This window comes from Serinus canaria, chromosome 1A (genome assembly GCF_022539315.1).
Source record: "Serinus canaria isolate serCan28SL12 chromosome 1A, serCan2020, whole genome shotgun sequence".
Taxonomy (NCBI): Eukaryota; Metazoa; Chordata; class Aves; order Passeriformes; family Fringillidae; genus Serinus; species Serinus canaria.
The window spans coordinates 969,266-984,887 of NC_066314.1; the positions used below are offsets into that span (position 1 = coordinate 969,266).

Here is a 15,622-nt window from a genome sequence, read left to right on the forward strand (position 1 = left end):
ATATGGGGTCTGCACATATAGAATATGGGGTCTGCCCATATAGAATATGGGGTTTGTCCATCCAGAATATGGGGTTTGCCCACGGCAATGCTGTTCAATGCAGGCAGGAATGTGGCAGCTGGCCAGGCCCCACAGCAGGAGTCACCACTCCGGATTTCCGCTGGGACATCACCCGAGCATTTCCCTGTGCCTCAGTTTCCCCAGCCGGATGATGACAGCACTAATGGGTGTCTCCCAAACTGATGGGATTCCTGACAGTGTGGAACCTCCCCACCCCACATTCCTGACCCCGGCATCATCCCAGAAATCTGCCCTGGTGCTTCCTCCCCCTGTGGGGAGGAGACACAGCCAAAGAATCCCAAAAAAAACTCCTCCACTTAATGCCCCAACATGCCCTGAGTTTGGCAGGGGCAGGAGGTGACATCACCTGGAGGGACTCAAATCCACACCCCACATTCCAGGGGGGAATTTGGCAGGGGAACGGGGTTCTATTTGAGCTGAGCAGCTGGAAAACTTGGGATAGAGGATCCTGTATTTCCCAGGCCATAATATTCCCTGACTAGTTCCAAGCAACTGGGAGAACTGGATAGGGAAAAACAAGGATTTTACCATAATTTCTTGGAATGCTTCTATTCCATCTGTGAAACACCAGCTTTGAAACACCAGGGATTATTCCAGGATGTCAGGGACTACAACAGCACCCTGCTCCTTTTTGGAACACCTCAAGGCCACTCTTACAGTACCCAAACCTTGGAATGTGGGTGCAGAGGGAATTTTGGGGATCCTCTGGAAATTGGGACGGAGGGGAGGAGTTGTGGCTGGGCTTTCCACCCTGGGATGGGAATACCATCCTCTCTGGATTGGGTGCATCCCATGATTTGGTGGTTCCCTGACAGAGATGGGGGAGCCAGGAGAATCCATGGATAGGGAATGTAGGGAATAGAGGGAGCCAAAGGGAGCTGCTGGAAACCACTGGAAATGGGGAAAGCAGAGTTCCAGGGAGATGCAAGGAATGGGGAAAGCTTGGGGGGCTGCTGGGGGATCTGTGGGTCCAGGCAGCTGGAAAAGGGGCTCTTCCCTGCCCATCCCAGGCACTTCCCAGCCCCTCCTCCTCCCTCTGGATTGGGGGTATCCCCATTTCCACCCCAACTCCCAGCCCAGCAGGGCCATGGGGTGCAGCAGCCCCTCATTAGGGCCCTGTAATTAGGGAAAGGAAGGGAACCCACTCAAATTCAGGGCCTGCTGCTTCCCATGGGATCCCAAAACAGTGGATCCCAGAAGCACCCGGGTGGGCAGGTGCTCCCCAAAGTTTTGGGGTTCAGGGAGAGGCAGGATCAGCCCTGACCAAGGCAGCACTGCATTCCCAGGCACAGCGCAGCCAGAATCCCAAAATCCATCCAAGGGCATGAGACAGGTGAAACCTCGGAGCTGGGGCTGGGGAAATGGAGGCAGGAGATCCTTTCCTCAAAAAAACAAACCAACCCAAAGGAATGACATATCCCTGTGCCTCCACCCACAGCACAGACCTAGAGGGAGGAGACCCAACTGTGCCAGGTTGTCTGTGGAATCCCAGCCCTTCCCAAAGCCCTTTCCTCAGTATCCTCAAGGATGGAGATGAAACCACTCCCTTCCCAGCAGCCCAAGCCATGGAAACTCCCCTCTTCCCAGGTTTTGGGAATCCCACCCTCCAACCAGAGGGATTCATCACCCCAAAGTGGCCATCAGCAGAGGGACAGGGACTGAGGCAATGGAAAAGTGCCCACAGCAGGCAAAGGAGACAACAGAATGTGGAGTGGGAAACAGGGAGGCAGTGGGATGTGATCCCACAAGGACAAGAATCCCAAGGGATACAGGAGCCACACCAGGTCCTGACCTCCTCCTGCCCTGGGAAAAAGCACCACGCCAGCAGGAAGGAAAAAGAAAAAAACAACAAAAATGAAATGTTTATTCCCACCTGGCATCACTTCCTGGGGAGGTGACAATGTCCCCTTGTCACCCCACGGGCCCACAGCACATCCCAGCTCCAGGCAGCCCTCGGAGGGAGGGACACAGCAGCAGTTTGTGATGGCTCCAGCAGGGCAGTCAGGGAGGGGGATCCCAGCATGGCCGGGGCTGCCTCTCCCAGCATGGAGCTGCCGCAGGAGCCACGCAGAGCTGTGGGTGTGTCCCCCTTTGGGTGTGTCCCCCTTTGGGTGTGTCCCCTGCCCCGGGCTGGCTCCCAGAGGCAGCAGCGTGCTCAGGAGGAATTCATGCTCTCCCACTGCCGGAAAATGCGGAACACCTTGCAGGACTTCTCCGAGAGGCTCTGGAAAAGATGGGAACAGAGCAACAACAGCCACAGGTCAAGGCACTGGAGCAGGACCTGCAACTGCCACGAGGAGAAACTGCAGCAAAAAACCATCCAAAATATCCCAGCTGGCTGCCAGGACAGCCCTTTGATCCTTATCCTCATGATCCCAGTTTGCCAGCTGGAGGGGACAACAAGGAGACTACAAGCAAGAAGGAAGGGACCCCACGAAGCAGGAAGGGACCCCAACCATCCCCTGCTCCAGCTGGGTCTGGTGCCTCTGACTTGTGACTGATCCTGCTGGACCATCTGGAGCTTTTCTGGCACATGGCAGAATCACAGAATCATGGAATGGTTTGGGTTGGAGGGACATTAAAGATCACCCAGTTCCAGCCCCCTGCAGTGGGCAAGGACACCTCCCACTAGACAGGACCTGTTGGGGACACAAATCCCACAAAAGCCCCAGGACAAATCCGGAAGGGGGAATGCTCCACCGCTCCCCTGAGCTCCAAGTGAAGCAAGAAGGAGCTGGCAGGACCAATCTAAGTGGATAATGAGATCCAGGGAGGCAGCAGCTGCTCTACAGCCACATGGGGAGGGAGTTGTGGCCTCAGCAAAGCTGGCACCCCAAGAGCCTGGAGCCAGGAATGGGGATGGCTGCAGAGAGGAGCTCTGGGGACACTCTGGGAAATGAAACCAGATCTTGGGCAGCACTGTTATTTATAGCAGCCCTCGAGCAGCTCCAGCACAGCCCAGCCTTGGATGGAGCCTGGCTGTGGGAATGCCAGGGCTCAAGCTCTGCAGCTTGGTCCTTGTCACCTGGCTGGGACTGATCCCAAACAAAATCCACCCATCCCAAATTTTTGCTGCCTGGACAAGTTGGGATGCCCCAGGCTCACCACTGGCTCTGTTTCGGGCACTGTGTCACATTTTTGGATGCCAAGGAGCCTCTTCAGCACCACTTCCCAGCCTGGCTCGGCCTTCCCAGGCTCCTTCTCTGTCTGGGATGCAGCATCTTCCAGGGATTCCTCTCCCTCCCCAGTGCTGACCCAGGGACACCAATCACGGTGCTGAGAGCTGGGGTGAAAGAAGCTCCTCATGGAAGTGTCCTGGGAAGCGAGGAGGTGACAGAGAAGGGACACAACAATGGCATGCTTTAGAGACTCCAAGAAACCCTCTTGGTGCCCAAAGCCCAGCCCAACAGCAGATCCCTGGATCAGGAGCTCCCTGCCCAGGTCACTCACCGAGCTGCTGGAGGAGCAGAGCCGCGCGCGCTTGGCCCTGCGGACAGGGCTGGATGGCACTTCCATGGTGTCCCCCTGTCCCATGCTCCGGGTCACGGGACGGCTCCTCAGGGTGGGGCTGCTCACATCCAGCTCACCCCTGTCCATGGAGCTGGGAGAGTCCCAACCCCGGGGGCGAGCCACGGCTGGGGATGGGCTCTTCTCGTGCTGCTGGGGGCAGAAACGGCTTCCATGGAGCTCCTCTGCTCACCAAGGGGCCCTGTCCTGCTCCAGTCCTCCTCAGCCACCCCACAGGAGCCCTTCCCACCACAGGGATGTGTCCACCAGATGTGGGGGAGGGATTTGGAGCTCCTCTGCTCACCAAGGGGCCCTGTCCTGCTCCAGTCCTCCTCAGCCACCCCACAGGAGCCCTTCCCCCCACAGGAATGTGTCCACCAGATGTGGGGGAGGGATCTGGAGCACCTGGAGCTGGCCAAGGGTGCCTGTCCTGCCCAGAGAGCCCAGGATGTACCTGCTCAGATGCTGGGTCCTGGCTCCGTGTCAGCATCCTGCGTGGGGAGGTGGGGACGGGCGGGAAGCGCTCGGGAGCAGCCGGGGTGCTGCTGCTGGAGCCACAGGGATCCAGCTCTGGGGCTGCAGCAGATTCCAGCTGGTGGAAGCCCCACAACCCCACCTTCCTCATGCAGCGGGAGCAGGTGATCACCGAGAGGTTCATGGAGCCCGAGGCAGCGCTGCAGGGACAGAGCCAAGTCATGGGATCCTCGTGGGATCCTCATGGGAATCATCATGGGAATCCTTATAGGGTCCTCATGGGATCCTCATGAGATCCTCATGGCAATCCTCATTGGAATCCTCATGGGAATCCTCATAGGGTTCTCATGGGATCCTCATGGGAATCCTCACGGGGATCCTCATGGAATCCTCATAGGGTCCTCATAGGGTTCTCATGGGATCCTCATGGCAATCCTCATGGGAATCCTCATGGGAATCCTCGTGGGAATCCTCGTGGGAATCCTCGTGGGAATCCTCCTGGGATCCTCGTAGGAATCCTCATGGGAATCTTCATGGGATCCTCATAGGAATCCTCATAGATTCCTCATGGGATCCTCATGGGACCCTCATGGGACCCTCATGGGATCCTCATGGGAATCCTCATAGGGTCCTCATGGGATCCTCATGGGAATCCTCATAGGGTTCTCATGGGATCCTCATGGGAATCCTCACGGGGATCCTCATGGAATCCTCATAGGGTCCTCATAGGGTCCTCATAGGGTCCTCATAGGGTCCTCATGGGATCCTCATGGAATCCTCATGGCAATCCTCATTGGAATCCTCATGGGAATCCTCATGGGAATCCTCATGGGGTCCTCATAGAAATCCTCATGGCAATCCTCATTGGAATCCTCATGGGATCCTCATGGGAATCCTCATGGGAATCTTCGTGGGAATCCTCATGGAATTCTCATGGGATCCTCATGGGATCCTCATGGGATCATCATAGGATCCTCATGGGATCCTCATGTAATTCTCAGGGAATCCTCATGGGATCACAGGATAGGCTGAAAGGGATCTTAAAGCTCATCACATTCCAAGCCCTCATGGGCAGGGACACCTCCCACTATCCCAGGTTGCTCCAAGCCCTGTCCAACCCAGCCTTGGACACTTCCAGGGCTAGGGAAAGTCAGGAGAGGTGGTCAGGGATAAGCCTGGGCTTGGAAAAGTCAGGGAAATAAGTCCATTAAATCCCATTTATGATGTGGATTTAAACTGGCCCAGTTGTGTTTTGCCTTGCCAGGAAGCAGGAACAGAGGGGGAAAAGAGGAAAAAAAGTGGTAAAACAAGTGGAAAAGTGTGAAAGTAGTTAAAAAAGGGAAGCAGGATCCTAGTAAAAAAGAGGGAAAAGAGTGGTAAAATAAGGGAAGCAGGAATGTAGTGGAAAAGTGGGGCAATGGTTAACTATGGGAAGCAGGATCCTAGTGAAAAAGAGAAAAAATTGGAAAATAGTGACAACAAATGAAACAGGAGAAAAAATGGGAAAATAAAATCAGGTAGGCAGAAGCATGGTGAAAAAGAGGGAAAATAGTGAAAAAAGGGATCCTGAACATTCCACAGGAGGAACATTCCACATCCCTCCAGCCTCTAAGAGCTTTCCTGGCCAGCCCAGAGTGTGAGGGACTGTCAGGCCCAGCCCTGCAGCCCTGCCCACCTGCAGGTCCAGCCACACAGCGCCAGGATGCAGGCAGGAACGTGCACCTGCAGGATTTCCGTGGAAAACTTCCCAGGAGCCTTCTCTCCCTCTGTCCCTTTGTGCTCCAGCTCCTCCCCGATGAGCTGGAGGAGCCGAGTGATCCTTTCCTCTGTCAGGGACTGCAGAGCACAGGGATAAAATGCACTGGTTTTACTCCCAAATCCTGCCCCACATGGAGAACAATCCCTTTTGCACCCCCAACTCTGGGGAACAGGGAAAAGGCACTCAGAGCAATCCTGCCTGCCTCTGCCTCCCCATTCCATGCAGTGCCCAGCACCAGCTGCCCCCTGAGGAGGAGCAGATCCCACCCTGACGTGCCTTTGGGAGTCCCCGGTGCTTTCCCAGCTCAGCCAGCCCTAAAGTACCCCTGGGTTGTGCTGAATGGATGAAGATTCCCTGGATCCCACACAGCCCCTGCCTGCCCAGAGCCATCTGCTCGCTGGCAAAGGAGTGTCCAACCAGCCAGACTTGGCTGCAGCAGAGCAGGGCCACGACAGCTTCCTGCTCTGACAATTCCACACTTGTTCCTGGCTTTTCCTGCTTTTCCCTCCTGCTTGTGGAGCCTCCTCTGGCTCCTTCACCTTCCCAGGTCTCTGCCCACACCTCAGGTTCAGGGTGGTAGCCCCTGGCATCCCAAATTCCTGCCTCCAGACATCCCAGCTAAAGGAGTGATCTGTGGGCTGCCCCTTCTCATGGAGTGCTGGAGCTGCCAGGGAGAGCTCCCAAAGGACTCTGTGGGATCCCAAATCTGGACCCTGGGAAAGGTCCAGAGTGGGAACCAGCCACACTTCCCAGCTGATGAGCCATTCCAAACCCCTCTTTACACGTTTCCATGGTGGAACCACCACATGGGGAACGTCCAAGGGGAAAAACCAGGTGGGAGCAGATGCCTCACATGCACACAGGCTGAAATCCCTGATTTTGGGTGGGCCCAGGCTCATCCCTGGAGCCTGGAATGCTGCAGATTTTGAGAGCAGGAAGGAACTCACCATGTTCTTCAGGTCTTCTGGTCTGAGGGAGGGCAGCTGCAGCTCCAGCTGACACAGGCTCTGGAAGCGATCCAGGAAGTCCTGGAGAAGGACCCGGGGCTCGTCCACCAGCAGCCTGGCAAAGCGATCTGGGGAGGGCAGAGCTGGGCTCAGCACTGCCAGCCCCCCTCAGCCCACAGGGAAAGGCAGGGCACAGCCCAGCCAGGCTCTCCAGGTCAAGGCAGTGATGGGATAAGAGGGAGTGACCTTAAGCTGAAGGAGGAAAAGTTTAGGTGGGATCTTGGCAATGAGGAATTCCTGCCTGGGCTGGAACTGCCAGAGCAGCTGGGGCTGCCCCTGCATCCCTGCAGTGTCCAAGGAAGGATTGGAGCAGCCTGGGATAGGGGAGGTGTCCCTGGAATGAGCTTTGAGGTCCCTTCCCACCCAAACTGCTCTGGGATCTGGGATTTGGGACACTCAGAATCCATCCCCAGGGATTTGGATGGAAAATGGGGAGAGAAAAGAGAGGAGAAGGGAAGGGAGACCCTTCATGGTTTCCTGAGATTCCAAGTGAAGCCCCTGGGTCCATGAATGTCTTGGGGAGGAGATGGATCCAATGTCAGCCTGGGAGAGCTGGGAATGTTCCCATGGAGAAGGGAAGGATCCATGGGGAGCTTCCAGCACATTCCAGGGCCTGCAAGGGCTCCAGAAGAGCTGCAGAGGGACTGGGGACAAGGGACAGAGGGACAGGAGCCAGGGAATGGCTCCCACTGCCAGAGGGCAGGCATGGATGGGATCTGGGCAATGAGGAATTCCTGCCTGGGCTGGAACTGCCAGAGCAGCTGGGGCTGTCCCTGCATCCCTGCAGTGTCCCAGGCCAGGCTGGATGGGGTTTGGAACAACCTGGGACAGTGGGAGGTGTCCCTGGAGGGGTTCTGAGGTCCCTTCCAACCCCAACAATTCCATGATTGTTTTCCTGGCTTTTAGAGGAAAAGCTCAGCACAGCCTTTTCCCTTCACAGCATTCCCAAGCAGCACAGCTCCCAAGACAGGATCTATCCCTCTCTGAGCATTCCATGACATCCAACCTGCCCTGTCCCCTCCCAGGTACAACCCAAAACCATTTTAACTGCTCCAGAGGCACCCAAAGGTCAGGGAAAGCTGGATACAGCCCTGGGGCTTTCATCTGCTGAGGCTGCTCAGGGATGCTGCCTTCCTGCTGCATTCCATCATTCCCACAGGGCAAAGGAGAGAGTGATGGCAGGAACAACAATGGAAAGGGGGAAAAAATGGGAATAATGCAGGAATCTGAGGCACCCACCTGGGCAGGGGCTGTCTGGCCAGAAGCAGAACTTCTCGTGGGCAGTGCTCAGGGCCTTCCTGAGCTCCTCACAGCGTTCTTTGTCTGCAGGGAAAAACTCAGGGATACTGCCCTGCACAGCCACCTGCTCAGGGAATGGCCAGGGAAAGCAAGGCAGGAGAGGAAGCCACCAGGATGGCAGAGTTCCCTGGGATGCTTTCCCAGGATTTCCCAGGATGCTGCCTGAGGCTGGAAGCTTCACCTCAGACTGCTGGAATCCTGGAGACTGAGAATTTTAAATTCTATGTGCCTTTCAGCACAGAAAGTTCCAAATTCTCAGCAGCTCAGGATGCCAACCTCAGACTTCCCCCCCTTTCCCACCAAGAGGAATTCCAGGCTCCCTCAGGCAGCCCCAAATGTCACCTCAGCAGTTCCACCTGCCCACAGCCAAAATCCCTCCCTTTCCCAGGCACAGGAGCAGGGGAGCCTGTGGAAAAACAGCCCCAGCCAACCACGGGCACAAAACCTGCTGGTTCCTGCCAGTTTCTCCTCCTGGGATGCTGCCAACCCCTGGCTGAGCTGATCCCTCCACCCTGGCTGCAGGAGCCAAATCCCAGCCATGTCTGGAAATCAAACTTCCCCCAAAAACCCAAAAAAAGATCTGACATTTCATTTCACTTACACTTTCAGAACCAAATAATTTCTTTTTCAATTTGTTTTTCACTGCCTCCTCCCCATCTTTGATTATTTTAGATTTTCCTAACCCAGTGTGATTTCCAATGGAATAATTAGGCCAAGGTTTATTTACCAGAGATAATCTGAATAAATAGGGAATGTTGATCCTGAGTGACCCAAAAGGAAAGGCTCAGAATTCCCACATGGCAGCACCTGGCAGGCAGCAGGAATGTGCTCCCTGTTTGCTTCCAGGGCAACTGCAGCCAGGAAAATTGAGAAGTGGGGATGACACTGCCTTGTGGGATAACGAGGAGTTCATTAATTAAATCTCACAATGTAATTTCTGCCTGAATGGCTTTGGTGAGCAGCAACCACCAATCAATTTTTCCACACTGGAAAAATTCAGTGGAGGATCAGGGAAGCAGATCGAGGAATTGGGAAAGAAAAGAGAATTTTTAAAAGGATTTTCAGATCCTTAAATGCATCCAGAGGGAAATGTGGCTGGAGAAATGGCTGGAAAACCTGGAAAGAGGCTGGGAGCCTTGGGATTGTTTGGAGAAAAGGAGGATGAGGGGTGAACTCTGCACCTTCTGGAGGAGGGAAGTGCTGAGCTCTTCTCCCTGGAATCCTGTGGCAGGACTGGCATGGAATTCCAGCATGGGAATGGCTCAGAGCTGCCCCAGGGGAAGCTCAGGCTCAACATGAGGAACTATTTCTCTACCAAGATGATCCAACTCTGGAACAGTCCAAGAGGTGAGCAGTGCCCCAAGCCTGGAAGTGTTTCAGATGTTTTTGGATAATTCCCTCTGCTCTGATTTGAGGTTTGTAACTTCTCTGGGGTTTTCCAGTCCTTAAGGGATGGGTACAAAGAGGATGGAGGGTTCTCCTTTCCACAGAGAGGACAAGGAGCAGTGGGGACAGGGTGTGCTGGGAGAGGTTTTATCCCAGCATAAAAAAGCCATTTCTTACAGCGAGAATTCCATCATTCCCTGGGACCAGCATTCCTTGGAACCACTGTGCCATGGAACCAGCATTCCCTGGGACCATCATTCCTGGCACTATCATTCCCTGGGACCATCATTCCTTGGAACCAGCATTCCCTGAGATCATCATTCTTTGGGATCATCCCTCCCCGAGACGCCATTCCTAAGGAATATCATTCCCTGGGAGCATCATTCCTTAGGACCCTCATTCCTGGCACCATCATTCTCTGAAACTATAATTCCCTGAAAGCATAATTCCTTGGAACCATCACTCCATGAGATCATCATTCCCGGCACCATCATTCCCTGCAACCATAATTCCTTGGAATCATCACTCCCTGAGGCCGTCATTCCCTGGACACCAGGACAGAAGAGGAGGAGCTTTAAGACCCCTCCCAACCCAAACTCCCTATGATCCCATGACCTCTCCCAGCTGGAATTCCCTGCCACAAACCAGGATTGATTATCCCATCCCCAGCTGAACACCACCCACTGGCCCTGAGCTGCTTCCCCAACCTCCCCGCCCCGGGAAGCGCTGCGCCCCGCGACCCCAAATACCCCCAAATCCCCCAAATCCCAAACCCCTGCCTCTGGCCGTCCCCACTCACAGTTGCTGAGGTCGAAGGCGAGCTGCAGGCTCATGCACAGGTAGGCCTGGCAGCTGGAGCACCTCAGCATGTCACACTCCACGCTGACCCAGCCGAAGCGCGCGCACACCAGCGGGGACAGCGCCGCCGGCTTGCCCGCCCACCTCAGGGGGTCTGCCCGTCAAGGAGACACCACAGATCCAGGTTCCCTGGCAAGGGTCACAGCTCCCAGGGTTCCTGACAAGGGTCACAGCTCCCAGGGTGCCTGACAAGGGTCACAGCTCCCAGGTTCCCTGACAAGGGTCACAGCTCCCAGGGTCCCTGACAAGGGTCACAGCTCCCAGGTTCCCGACAAGGGTCACAGCTCCCAGGGTTCCTGACAAGGGTCACAGCTCCCAGGGTTCCTGACAAGGGTCACAGCTCCCAGGGTCCCTGGCAAGGGTCACAGCTCCCAGGGTTCCTGACAAGGGTCACAGCTCCCAGGTTCCTGACAAGGGTCACAGCTCCCAGGTTCCCTGACAAGGGTCACAGCTCCCAGGTTCCCTGACAAGGGTCACAGCTCCCAGGGTTCCTGACAAGGGTCACAGCTCCCAGGTTCCCTGACAAGGGTCACAGCTCCCAGGTGCCTGACAGTGGTCACGGCTCCCTGGTTCCCTGACAAGGGTCACAGCTCCCAGGTGCCTGACAAGGGTCACAGCTCCCAGGGTTCCTGACAAGGGTCACAGCTCCCAGGGTTCCTGACAAGGGTCACAGCTCCCAGGTTCCCTGACAAGGGTCACAGCTCCCAGGGTTCCTGACAAGGGTCACAGCTCCCAGGGTCCCTGACAAGGGTCACAGCTCCCAGGGTTCCTGACAAGGGTCACAGCTCCCAGGTGCCTGACAGGGGTCACAGCTCCCAGGTTCCCTGACAAGGGTCACAGCTCCCAGGTTCCCTGACAAGGGTCACAGCTCCCAGGGTTCCTGACAAGGGTCACAGCTCCCAGGGTCCCTGACAAGGGTCACAGCTCCCTGGTTCCCTGACAAGGGTCACAGCTCCCAGGTTCCCTGACAAGGGTCACAGCTCCCAGGGTTCCTGACAAGCGTCACAGCTCCCAGGGTTTCTGGGATGGGGAAACATTCCCAGGGAGGGAGAGCTTGGGGCGGGTGGGACAGGGACAGGGAGCAGGGCAGGAACGCAGGGAACTGTGGGAGCTGGCCTGGGGGAGTTTAGGAGAAGGCTGGATTTAGGAAAAGGCTGGATTTAGGAAAAGGCTGGATTTAGGAAAAAGGCCGGATTTAGGAAAAGCGGATTTAGGAAAAAGGCCGGATTTAGGAAAAGGTTAGATTTAGGAAAAGCTTGGATTTAGGAAAAGGCTGGATTTAGGAAAAAGGCTGGATTTAGGAAGAGGCTGGATTTAGGAAGAGGCTGGATTTGAGGAAGAGGATGGATTTAGGAAGAGGCTGGATTTAGGAAGAGGCTGGATTTAGGAAGAGGCTGGATTTAGGAAGAGGCTGGATTTAGGAAGAGGCTGGATTTCAGGAAAAGGTTTGGTTTAGGCAAAGGCTGGATTTCAGGGAAAGGCTGGATTTCAAAAAAAGTTGCATTTCAGGGAAAGGCATGATTTGAGGAAGAGGCTGGATTTGAGGAAGAGGCTGGATTTAGGAAAAGTTTGGATTATTTAGGAAAAGCTTATAGAAAAATTTGAAATTTTAGGAAAAGGCTGGATTTCAGGAAAAGGCAGGATTTAGAAAAAAGCTGGATTTTAGGAAAGGCTCTTCCCCAGAGGGTGCTGGGGCACTGAGTCTTCCCCAGGGAATGGTCACAGCTCCAAGGCTCCAGGAGCCTTTGGACAGCTCTCAGGGACAGGGAGGAATTTTGGGATAACCCTGCACGGCCAGGAATTGAATCAATGATTCCACTGGCTCTTCACCCACAATTCCAAGCTGGAATTCCCAGCATCCCAAAGGATATGGTGAATGTTTCCACCCTGCTGAAATAGGCCTCCCTGCTGGCAGATTCCAAGGAAGGAGCCTCAAGCTGGGAAGGTCCATTGGCTTGCTCTGAGCAGTCCGACGTGTCCTTCCTGAAAGGAAAATCAGCAGGGGAAACTCCTGGGAAAGCTGGACTTGGGAACAGGCTGGGTTTGGGGAAAGGCTGGAGTTGGGAACAGGCTGGGTTTGGGAAAGGCTGGAGTTGGGAACAGGCTGGGTTTGGGAAAGGCTGGAGTTGGGAACAGGCTGGGTTTGGGGAAAGGCTGGAGTTGGGAACAGGCTGGGTTTGGGAAAGGCTGGAGCTGGGAACAGGCTGGAGTTGGGAACAGGCTGGAGTTGGGAACAGGCTGGGTTTGGGGAAAGGCTGGAGTTGGGAACAGGCTGGGTTTGGGAAAGGCTGGAGCTGGGAACAGGCTGGGTTTGGGAAAGGCTGGAGTTGGGAACAGGCTGGGTTTGGAAAGGCTGGAGTTGGGAACAGGCTGGGTTTGGGAAAGGCTGGAGTTGGGAACAGGCTGGGTTTGGGAAAGGCTGGAGTTGGGAACAGGCTGGGTTTGGGAAAGGCTGGAGCTGGGAACAGGCTGGGTTTGGGAAAGGCTGGAGCTGGGAATAGGCTGGGTTTGGGAAAGGCTGGAGTTGGGAAAGGCTGGAGTTGGGAACAGGCTGGAGTTGGGAACAGGCTGGAGTTGGGAACAGGCTGGGTTTGGGAAAGGCTGGAGCTGGGAACAGGCTGGAGTTGGGAACAGGCTGGAGTTGGGAAAGGCTGGAGCTGGGAACAGGCTGGGTTTGGGAAAGGCTGGAGTTGGGAACAGGCTGGGTTTGGGAAAAGGCTGGAGTTGGGAACAGGCTGGGTTTGGAAAGGCTGGAGTTGGGAACAGGCTGGTTTGGGAAAGGCTGGAGTTGGGAACAGGCTGGGTTTAGGGAAAGGCTGGATTTGGGAACAGGCTGGATTTGGGAAAAGGCTGGAGTTGGGAACAGGCTGGATTTAGGAAAAGGCTGGATTTAGGAGAAGGCTGGATTTAGGAAAAGGCTGGATTTAGGAAAAGGCTGGATTTAGGAAAAGGCTGGATTTAGGAAAAGGCTGGATTTAGGAAAAGGCTGGATTTTTGATTGAGACAGGATTTTAGGGAGAGATAGGATTTTGGGAAAAGGTTGGATTTTAGAAAAGGCTGGATTTTAGCAAAAGGCAGGATTTTGAGGAAATGCTGGATTTTAGGAATAGGATTAAAACCAAAGCCCAGAGCATTTCCTCACCCCCCCATCCCCCAGGCTTGTCCTGACAAGGATCTGCTCCAGAGCTCCCCGTTCCCAGCTTTTAATTAATTCTTAATAAAACAATGAACAAATAAAATGGAATGTGTCCCCAGTGAGAGCTGGGCCAGTGGGATCTGGGACAAGGAGGGAACAGGGGTTTGTCCTCTGAGCCCAGCAAGGGCAGACTGAGGGTTGGGATGTCTGGGATGTTCCCAGCACTGCAATCTGTGGCTGGAATGCCAATCCCATGGCTGCCCTTTGGCCTCCTCCCAGCACCTGAATTCAGCCAAACTTCAGGGATGGCCAGGACAAGGGAGCTCCTGAGACACCCCCAAAGCTCAGCCCCCCCTGCTCCCAGTGCCTCCCAGTAACCCCTGGGACTCCCAGTGCCCCACCGAGGTGTGACCACTGTGACCAGGACGTGGCCACTTCAGGCCATGGGGACTCCTCGGGTCACTCACCTGGGCTGCCCTCCAGGGCCCCCCCAGTGCCCTTCCAGGGCCCCAAGCATGCTCCCAGTACCCCGAGTACCCTCCCAGTGCCCCCAGTAACCCAGTACCTTCCCAGTACCCTCCCAGTGCCCCAAGCATGCTCCCAGTGCCCCCAGTAACCCAGTACCCTCCCAGTACCCCGAGTACCCTCCCAGTGCCCCCAGTAACCCAGTACCTTCCCAGTACCCTCCCAGTGCCCCAAGCATGCTCCCAGTGCCCCCAGTAACCCAGTACCCTCCCAGTGCCCCAAGCATGCTCCCAGTACCTTCCCAGTACCCTCCCAGTGCCCCCAGTAACCCAGTACCCTCCCAGTACCCTCCCAGTGCCCCAAGCATGCTCCCAGTGCCTCCAGTAACCCAGTACCCTTCCAGTGCCCCAAGCATGCTCCCAGTACCCCGAGTACCCTCTCAGTACCTCCAGTACCCTCCCAGTGTCCCCAGTGCCCTCTCAGTGCCCTCAATACCCTCCCAGTACCCCGAGTACCCTCCCAGTACCCCCAGTAACCCAGTACCTTCCCAGTACCCTCCCAGTGCCCCCAGCATGCTCCCAGTACCCCGAGTACCCTCCCATTACCCTGAGTACCCTCCCAGTGCCCTCCCAGTACCCTCCCAGTGTCCCCAGTGCCCTCTCAGTGCCCCCAATACCCTCCCAGTACCCTGAGTACCCTCCCAATCCCCTAGTACCCTCCCAGTGCCCCAAGCATGCTCCCAGTACCCTGAGTACCCTCCCAGTACCCTCAGTGCCCCCAGTGCCCTGCCAGTGCTCCCAGTACCTTCCCAGTGTCCCCAGTGCCTTCCCAGTACCCTCCCAGTGCCCTCAGTACCTTTCCTGTAACCCCTGTACACTCCAGGCACCCCCAGTACCCTCTCAGTACCCTGAGTATCCTTCCAGTGCCCCCAGTACCCTCCCAGTACCCTCAGTGCTCCCGGTGCCCTGCCAGTGCTCCCAGTACCCTCCCAGTGCCCTGCCAGTGCTCCCAGTACCCTCCCAGTACCCTCAGTGCTCCCAGTGCCCTGCCAGTGCTCCCAGTACCTTTCCAGTAACCCCCGTCCCTCCCAGCACCCCCAGGACCCTCTCAGTGCCCTCTCAGTGCCCCAGTCTCTGTTTCAACTGCTGCGTTCTCGTCCTTCCAGTATTCCAAGTGTCCCTGAGTCCCTTCCAGTGCCTCCCTGTCCCACCAGTGCCCCCTCCCAGCCCTCCCGCTGCTCCCAGCTCATTTCCCCGCTCTCCTTTCCCGCTATCCCTCTCCAATAATAATTCCCAGCACCTCCCAGTCCCCTCCAGCCTCGCTCCCTCCGACTCCAACCCCCTCCCAGGACCCCAAATAACACCGAGGGGTCCCCGATTCCCTCACGAGTCCCCAGCCCTCCCCCTCCCCTCACACGGCCGGGCCTCCCCCCGACTCCCGCTCGGTGCCAGCGAGTCCCCCCGCCGCCGGCCCTCACCCGCCGGGCCCGGGCCCCTCGGTGGCGATACCGCCCTCGATGAGGTCTCGGATCTGCCGGGGGGTGACGGGGGGCGGCCGCCCTCGGTTCCCCCCGGCCGCCGCCGCCGCCGCTCCCCCGGCGCTGGGCGCCGCCATTTTGGTCCCTCCCTCCCGTCACGGCCCGGGAAACGC

At 56.3% G+C, this 15,622-nt stretch overlaps 1 protein-coding gene and 1 long non-coding RNA gene across 10 annotated transcripts; one reads left to right on the plus strand and one right to left on the minus strand.

Annotated features, from left to right (window-relative positions):
• Positions 1-1,923: 1,923 nt before the first annotated feature.
• Positions 1,924-15,620, minus strand: ZC3HC1 (zinc finger C3HC-type containing 1). Of its 2 annotated transcripts, none has more exons than XM_050970007.1 (10): positions 15,450-15,620; positions 12,243-12,354; positions 10,313-10,463; positions 8,068-8,151; positions 6,769-6,896; positions 5,738-5,898; positions 4,043-4,262; positions 3,532-3,741; positions 3,187-3,396; positions 1,924-2,305 (listed from the first exon to the last, which is right to left on the minus strand). In XM_050970007.1, exons 1-10 carry the CDS (start codon positions 15,584-15,586, stop codon positions 2,237-2,239), a joined length of 1,482 nt encoding a protein of 493 aa, XP_050825964.1. In that variant the 5' UTR covers positions 15,587-15,620; the 3' UTR covers positions 1,924-2,236. The 2 variants fall into 2 exon arrangements, with proteins under 2 accessions (XP_050825964.1, XP_050825965.1); XM_050970008.1 differs by having other exon boundaries at positions 2,082-2,305; positions 3,532-3,738.
• Positions 10,368-12,249, plus strand: LOC127059126 (uncharacterized). 8 transcript variants are annotated; one of them, XR_007776595.1, is made up of 3 exons: positions 10,368-10,495; positions 10,719-10,913; positions 11,024-11,324. It is a non-coding gene; the product is annotated as an uncharacterized LOC127059126 (long non-coding RNA). The 8 variants fall into 8 exon arrangements; XR_007776599.1 differs by adding an exon at positions 11,331-11,368 and having other exon boundaries at positions 10,397-10,913; positions 11,024-11,163; XR_007776596.1 differs by adding an exon at positions 11,359-12,249 and having other exon boundaries at positions 10,398-10,913; positions 11,024-11,163.
• Positions 15,621-15,622: the final 2 nt, after the last annotated feature.